This window comes from Cheilinus undulatus, linkage group 10, assembly GCF_018320785.1.
Source record: "Cheilinus undulatus linkage group 10, ASM1832078v1, whole genome shotgun sequence".
In the NCBI taxonomy this organism is placed as follows: Eukaryota; Metazoa; Chordata; class Actinopteri; order Labriformes; family Labridae; genus Cheilinus; species Cheilinus undulatus.
This window is the reverse complement of record NC_054874.1, coordinates 13,896,771-13,911,002: the sequence shown is the minus strand read 5'-3', so window position 1 is coordinate 13,911,002 and position 14,232 is coordinate 13,896,771. Positions and strand designations below refer to the sequence as shown.

Genomic DNA, 14,232 nt, shown 5'->3' with positions numbered 1-14,232 from the left:
CTATTTTAAACCAGAGTAAACCTTGACAATGTGGAGAAAAAAATGTTGCCATTTAAAGTAAACAACAAAAATTGAACAATGCATTTGAACGATTTCAAACCATTCAGTGGCTTTGTACAAATTAATAGAGTATTACATTGATTATGAAAATTATGGTTTAATTCGATCTTAAACAGGTCAATATAGAAGTCCTGAAATTTTCAACAAACAGAAAGACGAGAAAGATGACAAGCCGCCATTACTGAAGTGGTAACCCATTCTAATATTTTAGCACATTTGAATGAGAGCATGTTTGCAACTTCGACTTCTCATCTGCTCTAAAGGTCATGATTAAATCATTTTTGAGGGGTGGGGGGACACAAAACTTTCACTTTATGCACAGACAACAGTGGCATTCTTCAGGACAAGTGGCCAAAAATATTTCCAGTTGTGTCTGAGTTATTTGTAGATGTCTCTAGGGATGTACAATATTATTGGCCTGTACTGGTAGATTTAAACATTTCTGCTGACATTTGCATCCAATATGTTGGCTGTGAATTTTAGCATATATCGACTATAAATGTTGACCATATTTACTAATAAATGAACGAAGTTTTAGACTAGAACATCAGACCTATGTCAGTTGTTTTTTTACCTCCGCCAAGGAGGTTATTTGATCGGGTTTGTTTGTTTGTTCGTTTGTTAGTTTGTTTGTTCATTTGTTAGCAACATAACTCAAAAAGTTGTGGACAGATTTTCATGAAATTTTCAGGAAATGTCAGAAATGGCATAAGGAAGAACTGATTAGATTTTGGGACTGATCCGGATCACCGTCTGGATCCAGGAATTTTTGAAAGGATTCTGTACTATTGCGCTGTTACCACTTTACACCAGGAGATGGCGGACATGAGTAACTAATCCAAAGTTTTGGAGTTTATAGAGTTTGAAAGATGCACCCCCGATCGAGGACACAAGTAACTAACAGAGAGAAAGACAGTGAATTGTAGCGAGAATAGTCACAATGCTGGGAGGAATAGCGGAATATTCACCCTCTGCCATGACTTTCACACGTAGTGAAGCCAATGCTTAGCCTCACCATGTTTCCACCCCACCAGGGAGGGAGTAATCGGCTTCACTATTGGGAGATAGGGCTAATTGTGGAGGTCTGCGCTCTCTGAGTGCTTTTCTAGTTTTTTCTTTATTCATCCTCAAACTTTAGTCCTTAAAAAACACTTTCAGGTTTGTGGATAAACAAAGACACATTCTGTAAACTTAAGTGTTTTACATTAATAAAAATTACGTCCTTTGAACACATTTTACAGATTCATTCTAGCTGACACCAATATTTAAATACCAGATATTGGCAAAAGTCCAATATCATGCATCCCTAGGTGTTTCCTACAGTAATCTTGTATCCGGTGGTCTCTGTGCTAGCATAGCCAAGTTAAAACTGCATGTACCAATGGATGGTTGGATTAAAAATGTTAACCACTGGTAAAGCTAGTAGAATCAGATGATATTTTAACTTGAGTTAGATTTATCAAATTACAGCTAACACTTTTGATCCAACCATCTCTGCTGCTGTCACAATCAGCAGGCAACAGGAGACACCACAGTAATGGAAAAGAAAAGATGGCTGCACCCATATAATGGCTGCAGGGCTTACACTATAGTTATTAACTACACAGAATTACTGGTCAATACCAGCAATTTACAAGATGGCTGAGAAATAATTAAACTAGAAGACGAGATGTTCTCCACTTAGCAATTGTTATTAATTCTGATAAAACTTTTTATATGACAAATATTCAACCAAATAATCTTTTGCAAATCAAAGATTAAAAAGACAAAAGTTAAATTGAGTAAATGAGTGAAAAGATAATGATTGATTAATCAATTAAAAAATTGCAGATAGATGCCATCTCAACACTAACATTTCAATCATTCTAAACTTTCCTTGTACAAAAAAACGAGCTCTACACAGTCAAGTGTACTCTTATGGCTTCCAGTTATTCTGATGTATAGCTGTGATTCTCTTCTGCTTTCTCTCTGTGTTTTGGCATACCATAGCAGGTTGTGATGCATGGGCTAATGAAGACTGACTGAAATGCAAAAAACTAAACTTCTCTGAAGCCAGTGGGCTAGATACCAGTATTTCCCAAATGCAAGTTAAAAAGTAACCAATGTAACTTCTTTCAAAATGTTCTGCTACACATTTTAAACCCTGTAATTTCAGCGTCTTTAAAAGGTAATGCTTTTTCTAAGAGTTCTACAAAAATTATTTTCTGCAAATTAAACAAATATTTATGAGACACACCAAAAGATAAACTGACCGATTTGATTTAGCCATTGAATGTCTTCAATGATCAAGGAAATCAAAGAGATAAAGTTTCTTCTTTCCTGGTGCCTAAGGGAAGTTTCTTCTTTCCTGGTGCCTAAGTTATTTCCCTTACTTGGAAACAAAGCATCTGATATCTTGTCTGAGACCCATCTCTCCATCTTGTTTATGTGTCGGCTGAATAGTCCTGATAGAATCCGTGCGTGTGTATCATATGAGGCAGAAAGCTGTAAACAGGCTAAAGGCGTGTCAGGGCATATTCTGATACTCTTTAGACTCCTCCACTTGTTTCTCATAGTGCAACAAATTCTGGCTAATCTAATGAACAGAGGGTGCTCAAGGCTGATTTGTGCTGTCACATGCTAGGCCTTTTGTTTGTACTCAGAGCTGCTGCAGTTGTCTCCATTGGCATCCACTCTAAAATGTGCGGAGATTGGCTGAAAAAATCTTTCTTCTAGTGATTCTGTGTCGCGTAGAGCTCAATCCTGATACACCCCTCCAGCTTAGCCCTTCCCTGATGTTCTTCATGTTCACCGTGAGGGGTAGGGTGTCCTGATTCTTATTTGAATTGGAGAGAAATGGTAAAAGTAAATGGCTCTTTAAACAGAGATTTTCTCCCAGAGTCTCAGCTACATCTTTGATTGATGGGGCCATGGATATAATTCTGCTATTGCCATTGAAGGCCATAAACTGTTCACAATACATGCCTTAGAGTGCAGCTAAACACTGACATATTACAACACTATCATTTAAAATTTAAACTTACTTTTATTGTATTGCTATAAAAATAAGTCTAGAAAAAAGCTTGAAGTTTAGAAGTTTGAAAAATTATCTGTAACAACAAATAAAATGAATTGCAATGGATTGGGAAATGTGTTGTTCCGTAATTCTTCTAAGGAATTGTGCAGTCTTGTACTTTGCCTTTTCTTTATTTTAAAATGCCATTTTTGAGACACTACGACAAATACTGTCTTCATTGAAAATCGTGTTTTTATCGTGTGTAGGGTTCGAAGAGATGACCAACAAAGCAAAACTCAAACAACAGATCCATTTTCCTTTAAGTCTTAACTCTCAAAACTCCACATCTCCAGCTGTCAAACACCTCTTCAGTGTAAACAAGTTTAATGTGGCTAGCTTTTTGCTACCGGTAACATCCATTGGTGAGTAAACAAGCTAAATGTGGCTTACTGTTAGCTACATTTATGATTGAGTAAACAGGCTAAATGTGACTAGCAGATGGCTACCTGTTTTAATCATTAATGAGTCAACAGGCTAAATGTGGTTAGCTGTTAGCTACATGTTACAACCATTCGTGAGAAAAAAGTTACTTGTGGCTAGCTTTTAGCTACCTGTAACATCAACTGATGAGTAGACAAGCCAAATGTTTCTACTCATCGCTTCCTGTTACATTCATTGGCTAGTAAACAAGCTAAATGTGGCTAACTGTCAGCTACATGTTACACCCACTGATATATGAACAAGCTAAATGTGGCTAGCAGTAAGCTAACTGCTATATTCATTGTTGAGTAAACAGGTTTCCCACCACTGGTAGGTAAAGAAGCTTAATTTGGCTCACTGTGAGCTGACTGCTACACCCATTGTTGACTAAACAGGCTAAATGTGGCTAACTGTTAGCCTACCTGTTATATCAATTGGTAGGTAAACAAGCTTAGGCTAGCTGTTATCTCCATGCTAAATCCATTGTTTAGCAAACAGGATAATTGATGGCTACCTTTGTCATCCATTTATGGGTAAACCATCGAGATGTTACTAGCTGTTAGCTGCCTGTTGCATCCATTGATAAGCACATTAGCTAAATATGGATCGATTCAAGCTAACTGCTCCACTCTGGTAGCAATATGCTTTTTGCATGGCAGTGTATGATGTACTTCTGGTGTAATCAAAGGCAGCTTTGTCAGCTTCCACCCTGTGTAGCATGCCTTGCTAACACAAGACTACTTTTAATATTTGTCTCAAAGGCAGGCTTGACTACATTTATGTATCATTTATTTATTTATTGTAGGCCACTGTGTTAAAGTGTGGTAATGTACAGCGTCTGTTGGTTTAACTCTTTCCTTAGTTTTTACATATTCCCAGAAGGCTTTGAACTACAGAAGTGGTGGGTGATTAATAGAGAGAGGCTAACGTAAGAGTCTGTCTCCATGCTTGGGGCAAATAGGGCAACTTGACAGTAAGCTAGCTAAACTGTTAGTTATATGCTACATCCACTGTGGCAGCAATTTCAGTCCAGCTCCCCTTCTTGTCTGTTAAATTGTGGTTTGTCTTGCAGAACATGTTGTAAAAACACTTGTGTTGTAGGCACAAATTAAGTTGGTTTTCCATTCTAGTCTATTGAACGTCACGCTCCATGCTAGTATGGTCATCATGGCTGTGTTTGTTGTGCTTCCTTCCTCAGTTGGCTTGTTATCATTTTGTTCCATGCAACTGTCCACAGAGCGCATGGCTGTCCTTAAGCTCCCCCCTACCTTCCCCTAAACGTATTCAACATTTATTATTTCAAATTAGGGCAGGGAAATTGTCTTCCAAGCAGCCTGAAGAGGAAAAGATCACTCTTAACGCACAGCACCGTTAAACCTGGGAAGATAATCTTTATAACATCAGATAATCAAGCCTTTGCTGACTTAAGTCTGAAGGAGAGAATCAGGCCTAAAATCAGTCTGATTATGGGTAATATCCTCTGCTGAACACCTGTTAAAGTGACGTTTGTTTCCTGTCAGCTGGACAGTCCAAGCCACTCCTCATCTGAATCACTGCACAGTGGTAGACATTACTGAAATCTCTAAACAATACATATGATTTAAGACATGTACAACCACAGGCACAGTACGTCTTTCCTTTAATGACAGGGGTTGACAAGTCCAATGACCACATGTCATGAATGACTCCCCACACAGTCTGAAACCACAGCAAAAACCCTGAGCTGCAAATGTGACACTCGGCAGTCCGTGACAATAGCATTCGGCCTAATGAGAAACATATGGTGTCAGCAGTGTCTGGCTGTGCTTGAATGCATGATAGGAAGGGGTGTTTGTAACTGTGTATATGCGTGGGTGTCTGTGTGTACAGCCCTGGTTTGTAGATTTGGAAGATGTGGAGCAGGAGTTAGCAGTGTAAGAGTAATATGAGACAGGAGTTTTGGGCTCTAAGTTTAGCATAACCCCCCATTAGCTCACTATCAAGCTTGTGTGTCTGGGACAGAGATCCCTGCAGGGAGATTCCCACACTGGTGCATAGCGGCATTTGTATTACACTGGTACAAGCACTGATTAAATATAATTACAAATTTGTCAAGGTTTGTGGGTTTAATACCATTGTCTGCCATATCCTATAAGAAAAACAGGATAAAGAAGTTGAAGTTATGGTGATTCTTCTGCTTTTCATGCAAACTTCAAAGCATTTCCATACATTATAACACTACAAGTGAACAAAAAAGGAACTGAAATCACTACATGACAGTTAGCCTCACTTTTCATCCCATGCCCAGCAGGCTGAGAGCAACTTCATGCTTATGTGACCAAGTACAAAGTACAGCAGTGTTGAAACAGACAAACAGAAGACTTCAGAGCAGTTACACATCTGAAAAAGTAAAACTCTTACCTCTGTGTTGCTTCCAGTTCTCCCTTTCTCAAGTCATTCCTCATGTGCGTGGAAGAATGAGTGTGTCTACATATGTGTGTTTATGTGTGCCATTTCACAGTTTAACCGAAGAGCTGCACCTCATGACAGCTGCTGAAAATGCCGTCATCTTCTCCAATCTGTGCTAAAGAGGAAAAGCAGAAAAAGAAAGTGTGTAAGTAAGTGAGTGTGAGAGCGCCGCAGAGGCTTTCCCAGCCAGCATGTCACTGAGTGAGGAAGTTTTTGCTGCTGTTAACTCCTCCCATCATTTCTTTGGGACAGGGTACAGCTCCCCACCTCCCACTCCAGCACACTCTCTCCCCCTTCTCTGTCAACATTGGAGCCTTTAAGAGGGTTGAACCAAAAGAGGTTGGGTAATAATTACATTTTGATCAGTCTTTTGAAAGCTGTTAATCATGGGTATTAGGTGACACCTCTGCAGAGTCATTTTCCTCATTCTTCTACACCAGTCACACCAGTTTGTTTTGGCTACACCCACTGTCAGAAGATGACAGAAGATCAGCTGGATGAACAATCGCCGAGCCTTGAAAATCACTCGCCTTCATTCCAAAGGAGGCTATGCAGTCCTGCCCATAAATCCCCACTGCCTGCATTCCTCAAAGTACGCTTTAAATGTGGAGTATTTCCTCTCATGTGCTGTATGACTGTAAAAACTGAGCTCATGATATTGAACACTTAATTACTGTCACATTTTTGCTTTCTGGGTCATGTCCGTTCATATCTGTTTATGGGAGATAACGATCCCCAGGCCTGCGTTGCTTTCGTTTCTTTTTTTCTGCCTGGTTAAATATAAACTCTGAGACTGATTGTGTATCCGCAGCCCCACTGCACCATGACAAAGTCACCCTGAACACAGAATATCAGCCTGGCCCTGCACATGTGATCATGCAATTTGCTATGCAAGGCTGCAAGACACCCACCATTTATTCTGCTCTGTTTGCAAAAGTGAGTGAAGGAAAGGAGAGGGCTGTATTGAATGGCAACAAATAAGAAATGGACAGGAATGGGTGGAGTAAGTAGTGAGCATGTCAGGTTGGATGTGTGTAGGGTTGGACAAAGGGCATGGATTGTGTGGGTTAGTGAAGAATGCAGCACACTGCTGATCATTGCCATAGATAGTAGGCACGTGGCCTTAATGTGATAGACAAACAAACAGTACTTCACCTCCAATAAAAACCCATGAGTTGATTATTAGGGTAACAATGAGGCAACACATCAGGGCTGCGAGAAAAAAACACAAACATGTCTCCATCATGTGTTCAGCAGCTCATAAAAAGCAGAACTTGTGCCCCATGTTGCTCTTTTGTGTGCTTGAGGAAACTGTTACCAAAAGAAGGAACAACATGATGTCATCAGCGTACGGGTTAATTCCAGTAATGACACAAACCAGTGCATGTTTGCTTTTATTGTCAGTCGGAGGGCACTGGCGCCATTGCAGTCAGTGTCAACAGTGCGTTGACCCGGCTGCCTCCTGCCCTGCTGCCTTCAGTGAACGGGAAGGCCAGCTTCCTGTTTTTCTGCCCCATCAGTTTGGAGGACAAAAGCACAACACGGGATTGACACAGCAGCACAATCAGCAGCCGGCACACTTCAGGCACCCACCTACATACAGTGTCACACCCAAACCTCGGCACAAAAACACACAAATACACACAGCCTGATAAGAATGCTTCATTTAGGTGAATCATTATCTGTCATGACACTGATAGTGATCACATTAAGCTTTGACCTGGGCCAGGTCAGTAAACATACTGCAGTAAACACAGACAATCACCAGAGTTCAGGTATGTAGGGTATTGTGTTTGATTAACAGGAGCATTATCATATCACTGTGTTAAATACTTGGTGGTACCTAGGGTCTGATAAGTATGGATGAAGCACAAGGAAGCTAAAAGGGACTAAAGCAACTAAATAAATAGGTCAACAGGCTGAAATGAGTATGAAATCAGCTCCTGCCTTTAAAATTACCAAATATCCCTCCCCAGTGGGAGAGCAGAGCCTTGAGGAGAAAAGAAAGGTGACTGTAAATTGGAGGAGTAATGCCCGCTTAAAACTTTAACTCAGGTGTCCAGAAGATGTAGACGATAGGGAGAGAAGAGGTCAGAAAGATGGAGAAGAAAGCAGGGACAGGGGGCAGGATAATAAAGTTAAAAGAGGGAAAGAGAGAAGAGAAAGAGAGCAAGAAGATGAGGATGATGAAGGGAGAAAAAAGCAGGGACGGAGAGCAAAAGATGAGGATGACAGAGGGGAAGAAAGCAGGGCAGGAGAGCAAGAAGATGAGGGTTACAGAGGGTAAGAAAACAGGGACAGAGGGTAAGAAGATGAGGATAACATGGGGAGAAAGCAGGGACAGAAAGCAAGAAGATGAGGAAGATAAAGGGCAGGAGACAGCAGGGACAGAGAGCAAGAAGTTGAGAATGATGGAGGGGAAGAAATCAAGATCAGAGAGTGAGAAGATGAGGATGATGAACGGAGATGAAAGCAGAGACAGAGGGCAAGAAGATGTGGATGACAGGGGAAGAAATCAAGGACAGAGAGCTAGAAGATGAAGATGAAAGAGGGGAGGAGAGCAGGGACAGAAAGCAAGAGGATGAGGATGATAGAGGGGAAGAGAGCAGGGACAGAGAGCAGGAAGATTAGGATGATGGAGGAGAAGAAAGCTTTAGATCTGTATCTGAACTTGTGGCTTAAAATAGATGAAATTACATACTTTTGATATGAAATTAGACAATAAACTTGCTTAAATTTGAGTTAATGCAAAGTTCTCACATCATTATGTGTGATTATAAATGCTGCTTTTATGAACCAGCATGTGGTCTTTTTCAATAAAGAATCACACCACCTTGTCTTTTGTCCTGAGGAAGCGTTGGTTCTAAAGTCTGGAGGAAGCTGGACAATAGCGGGATGTAAGAGGCGCCACATTTTCTCTCTTTTTCTCCCTCTCTGCATCGCCCCACGTCTTTACTTTTTGGCTCTGAAGCTTAATAATTGTACAAGATGTTCTCTCTTTATTCTTTAATCTACTTTACCCTCTCACATGGTCCCTGCTTCGAAAAGGCGGCTTTGGAGAGAGAATGGACTTAAAATGATAACAACTTTAAATTAAAATTCCTTCATTATTGAGCACCCTGGTGATAAAAAGGGCAAATGTTTGAACCACATGGCCTCTTTCATTTCTGTCTTTAAGTTTCTTTAAAACATAATATAATGTATATAATCCTGTTTGCATCAGGTTCTGTAATCATGTTTAAAGAAGTGTATGAATGTATATAAATGAGCTAACTGAACTCCCCATAGCTGTAACGTATGGACTGGTCTATGATATCTGGCATTTACAATGTTTGCATATTATATGCTTAAATTCTCGGATGTTGCCTAAATGCTCTTACCGGAAGTCTTTGCACTCTTTGGGTTGTATTTGAATGATGTCTAAGCCTCTGTACAGCCACTCTGCTGTAACTCCAGATCAGTGGAGGGCTGCAGTGATGTTTGTCCTTCTGAAACTTTGTCCCATCTCCACACGGGATCTCTGAAGCTCAGAAAAAATGACCATTGGATTCCTGGTCACCTGTCTTACTAAGGCCCTTCTCCCCCAATTACTCAGTGTGACCAGGCAACCAGCTCTCGGAAGAGTCCTGGTTATGCCAAACTCCTTCCATTTGAGAATCGTGCTGCTGGGAACCTGCAGTGCAACCCCATTTTTTTTTTTTTTTTTTTTTTGTAGTCTTACGCAGATCTGTGTCTTGCCACAATCCAGTGTCTAAGCTCTACAGGCAGTCCCTTTAACCTCATGGCTGTTTTTTTTTTGCTCTGATATTCATTGCCAGCTGTGAGGCCTTCTATAGAGAGGCCAAATCATGTCCAGTCAATTTAATCTACCACAGGTGGACTCCAGTCAAGGTGTAGAAACATACTAGCAAAGACTGAGAGAAAGGGGAAGCAACTGAGCCCCCTATTTCTCTGAATCTGAATACTTATGTCTAAGTATTTATTTTTTTACATTATGCAAAAATGTCTAAAATTCTTTTTATTTCCTTTGACATGATGGGGCACTGAATGTAGTTTAATGGGAATATATTTTTTTAACTGTAGCATTAGGCTGCAACATAAGAATATTAACAAAAGTGATGGGAGTTTGAATACTTGATGAAAGCTCTGTAGGTATCTTTTCCTCTGCATAAAAGTCTAATAAAGTTTTGATTAGTTTGCCTCTTACTCCAAATGTGAGTCCTTTCCTGTGTTATATTCGTGGCTTTCCTTGTCATATAAGCCAGGAGTTCTCAAACTTTTCAGCCCGAGACCCCAAAAATAAAGGTGCCAGAAACCAGGGACCCCAAATGCATCGGAGGGTGGTTGAACTCAGCCATGTACATTCAAGAATAGTCCTGTGCAGACAAGCCCGTCCATAAGGAGGAATAAAGGGGAAGATTTCTGGGACCCAGCCAAACTGGGGGCACATGGAGGTCAGAAAAATCATGGTCTATTGTAAAGTTAGCTGTGAAAACCATATTTTATATTTGACCTAAAATATAACCACTCTAATCACAGAAACAAATATCTCTATCTATTCATTTGTGTAGTAAATAGCCTTCTTAAAATGAAAATAACTTTTGTTAAAAACATATTTAAAATGGGTGAAAAATTGTTTAAATTAGTTAATGGCAAAAATGGTTGAAAAGCTGTTGAAGCTGTATTTTTAAAGAACATAAATGGGTTAAAAGTGGCAAAAATTAGATAAAAGTGGCAAAAAATAACCAAAAAATGGAATAAGTTGACAACTACAGGCACAAAAAGTGGTAAGAGAGGATTAAAAAGTGACTTAAATGGCTTTAAAGTGCAAAGAATAGAGGGAAATTAGTTGCAAATTGGATGAAAAATTGATATAAACTGGCAAAAATGGGATAACTTTGGTTCAAATTGACAAAAAAGGGTGCAAAAAGTGCTTAATAGCAGCAATAATGAGGCAAAAATAGGCAGAAAATGGCAAGAATTGGTTCAGAAGAGACAAAAACAGGCAGAAAAAGTGGTGGAAAGGGTATAAAATTGACATAAATGGTTTTTAAGTGTCAAACGTTAAACTTATTCTTAGTTTTTTTACGGCATCTGGAGACCCCCTCTCAGTGTCTCACGACCCCCAATGGGGTCCCGACCCAAAGGTTGAGAACTGCTGATATAAGCGATGCTGCTTGTGTTTCACCATTAGATGGAGATATTTCCACACTAACATTACTCTATGAACTACAACCCCTGGTGTGAGTGCACAGCAGCTTTTGTTTCACTCAAACTGAGTCAGAGTGAAATCATATGAGCTGTGGTAGCATACTGAATTAAGGTGAGTTTAAGGATAATGGGACATTAAGTGATTTTCAGTATTCTTTTAGCTTTCTTGCCATGGATTAACAGGGAAAAGTCCAACACATGATACCTTTCTGTAACACTGATGCTACTTGTCTATTTCAGGAGGAGGGGGGGTTTCTAGTGTTCCAATGACTAATGGTCAACACCTTGAAAGTTAAAAATCATCATTTTTGAGTTAACAGCACAGGTTTTGGAAATGTATCCGCTTTGACATCTTCAGAACCCTTAGATTTAAAAAAAAAAAAACTAGCAAAAGCTAATGAAGTACAAATTCAACTTCATGTTAATCTTGGCCAACCCAACCACGTGACATCCCTTTATTGAGAGTGAGACATCTTCATATTGTGGTGGAAAGCTTGTGCTTAGAAAGTTTTACCTCAGGCACCCTGATTTGTATTTTTTCTCCAAAGGTTTGATGTCTTACTGAATTCACACACCAATTAAGTCAATCGCTGCGTTTCTGCAGCCACACAGCGGTGCGTCTGTGTCAGCAGGTTCATAATTAAGCCGTCTTCCTGAACACCAGCTCCACCGTAAATAATCCAATTAACTAATTTGCTTACGTCGACTTTCCAGAAGAGGGCGGTGTCATGACAGTTTTAGCAACAAGCCTTCACAACCAAGTCACACAAGTCAAATATCCTCCCCAGAGACCCTAAAGCAAATGCTTTATTAGGCTATTTTTAGCTCTGTACAACGTTGTTGTTGTAAATGAGCCACTATATAAATGTCGCTGCCTTCATCGATTCCCAAATACTTTTGAGACGTTTCAAACATTTCGAGTCTCCCTCTTTCTGAGGCCATTTCTCGAGTTATAAAATGAATTCATGTTGACTGAGGACTTTGAAACATTTAATACTTCTTGCAGTGTGATGTAGGCTGCAGAGTCCCAGGAGCGTTCACAGCAGCTCTGAGTGACGTCGCTTAACCCGGGATAAAAGCACAGAACGGTCAAGTCAACCACAAACAGGAAGGGCAGGACCGGATGTAATGCTTTTTACCCTTTCACAGTAAAACATACTTTTATTTTTTAACTGATGCCTGCCTACAGAGCCGAGCATCAACAATTACCTAGACCGTTCATCGCTGGCGTCCACTCTCACACACCACTCATTTATCTCAAAACTGAAATACGTGCTAAAACTTTTGAAACAGACCTCCGTTTATGATTTGGGTAAGAGTTATCTGTTAGGATACCAAAAGTTAAACGTGAAAAAACCTGACCTCAAAAACCTGATTACAAATCATTTAATAAAGCAGAGTCAACAGTCTGCCCAATGTAAAAAAGCTTGTCCTCCATGGAAAACATGCTAATGCTGCAAATGTAGCTGATGTCGCTCCATTAGCTGCATAAACTAGGTACGTAATGATGCTACATAGCTAACGTAGCTGCACAGCTTAGCTGAAGCAGCTACATAAGCTAAAAATTTAAGTAAGCTATGTAGCTAAGTTAGCTTTAGCTATGTTTGCTGAAGCTCACACTGCTAAAGCTAACTTAGCTATATAACATAGCTAAAGATAAGCTCACAAAGTAGCTATGTAAAATATGCTGATATGTGATCTATGAAGCTACATTAGCTTTAGCTATGTTTGTTGAACCTCTGGTGTTCAAGCTAACATAGCTACATTGGCTAATGTAGTAATGTTGATTACTTAGAAAGCATAGCTTTGTTAGCTTTAGCTAAAGCTAATAAAGCTAAAGCAAGCCACTGCTCATTTAACTTCTGAAACAGGTCCATGTATACTTTAATCCCAATTTAGACCTCTGATGTTTTTCTCTCTGTTATTCATTAAATGTGCTTAGTCTAAATCTGGAAATACACTGTACTAGCAAATTATGGCACTTCCTTTCTGAGATATGTTACTTTTGGTTGGCATCCAGGGCTCCTCTGGGCACCTTACTGACATTCTTAATCCTCAAAATTATTTTTGATTTATACCTCACATGTGCATACTTTTACCTGGGCCTTAGGGACCCTTGTGGCCTTGTGGCAGTGCATCCCAAAGTGTGCTTTTAATCTCTTTGTTGACCTGAAATCACATTGTAATGACAAAAAGAATACTCACATGTTTGGAAATTTCTTGTTGAAGTCCCAGAACAAAAAAAACAACCAACCAAACAAAAAACTAAAAAAAAACAGCCATGTGATCTGACTCACATGTCACCTTTTTATAACTTATTTTCTTTTATGACTACCGGTGTTAAGGTTTTGAGTGCTACTGAAATAATTGGTGACAATTAAACATTGCTATGCTGTTTGATTAAGAATAGGAGTTTTAAAAAGCCCCTCAGAGGTTTTTTCTAACTGTGATTATCTTTTATTTTGAAGGTGAAGGCCGGAAGTGTTGTGCTGCCGCTGTGCTGACAGTGTGTGAGCGGCGCGCGCTGACAGCAGCAGCACACGGGCAGAGAGAGCGCGAGGAGCTGGAATCAGCGAGGAGCGAAAATGTGAAGGTGGACTCTGTCAGAGCAGCGTTGTGTTGAGACTGACGACCGATAAATACAGCGGAAATTCCTGCACGGCAACAACGGGAGCTTTAATTAGGAATTTAAAGAAAAAAAACACTGGAAATATCCTCGCTTTTTTCTTTTATTTCTTCATTTTTGTGTCTCTATTCCTGCCTCTATCCACCTTGTCAGACTGGGAGCAGTGTTGCGGAGAGTGAGGAGCATCTTTTTTTTATTTCATCTGGATATTCATTTTTAATGACACCGTTTGGATGGAGTAAAGTGTTCCGTGTGAAGATTCCCTCCTCCTTTATGGGATTATTGTCGACGGGGGCGCTTTGTTTCAGATAAGAGCTCATTGGGCATCATGAGTTCCAGTGGTAAGTCCTTTCTTGCGCGCGGAAGCCGTACACTTGACGCGCAGGGACAATACCCATAGGTGCGAAGAGCT

General features: G+C 40.0%; 2 protein-coding genes across 6 annotated transcripts in view; one reads left to right on the top strand and one right to left on the bottom strand.

Annotated features, from left to right (window-relative positions):
• Window positions 1-6,167, bottom strand: part of sh3tc2 (SH3 domain and tetratricopeptide repeats 2) — a 42,794-nt gene extending 36,627 nt beyond the window's left edge. For both annotated transcript variants that reach the window (XM_041797365.1, XM_041797366.1), the window contains exon 1: window positions 5,936-6,167. The gene's annotated coding sequence lies outside the window, so the exon portion shown is untranslated. The remainder of the gene's footprint in view (window positions 1-5,935) is intronic.
• A 7,586-nt stretch (window positions 6,168-13,753) lies between these two features.
• Window positions 13,754-14,232, top strand: part of ablim3 (actin binding LIM protein family, member 3) — a 94,784-nt gene continuing 94,305 nt past the window's right edge. For all 4 annotated transcript variants that reach the window (XM_041797556.1, XM_041797555.1, XM_041797558.1 and 1 more), the window contains exon 1: window positions 13,754-14,161. In XM_041797556.1, coding sequence (XP_041653490.1) covers window positions 14,149-14,161 — 13 coding nt within the window. In that variant the 5' untranslated portion in view covers window positions 13,754-14,148. The remainder of the gene's footprint in view (window positions 14,162-14,232) is intronic.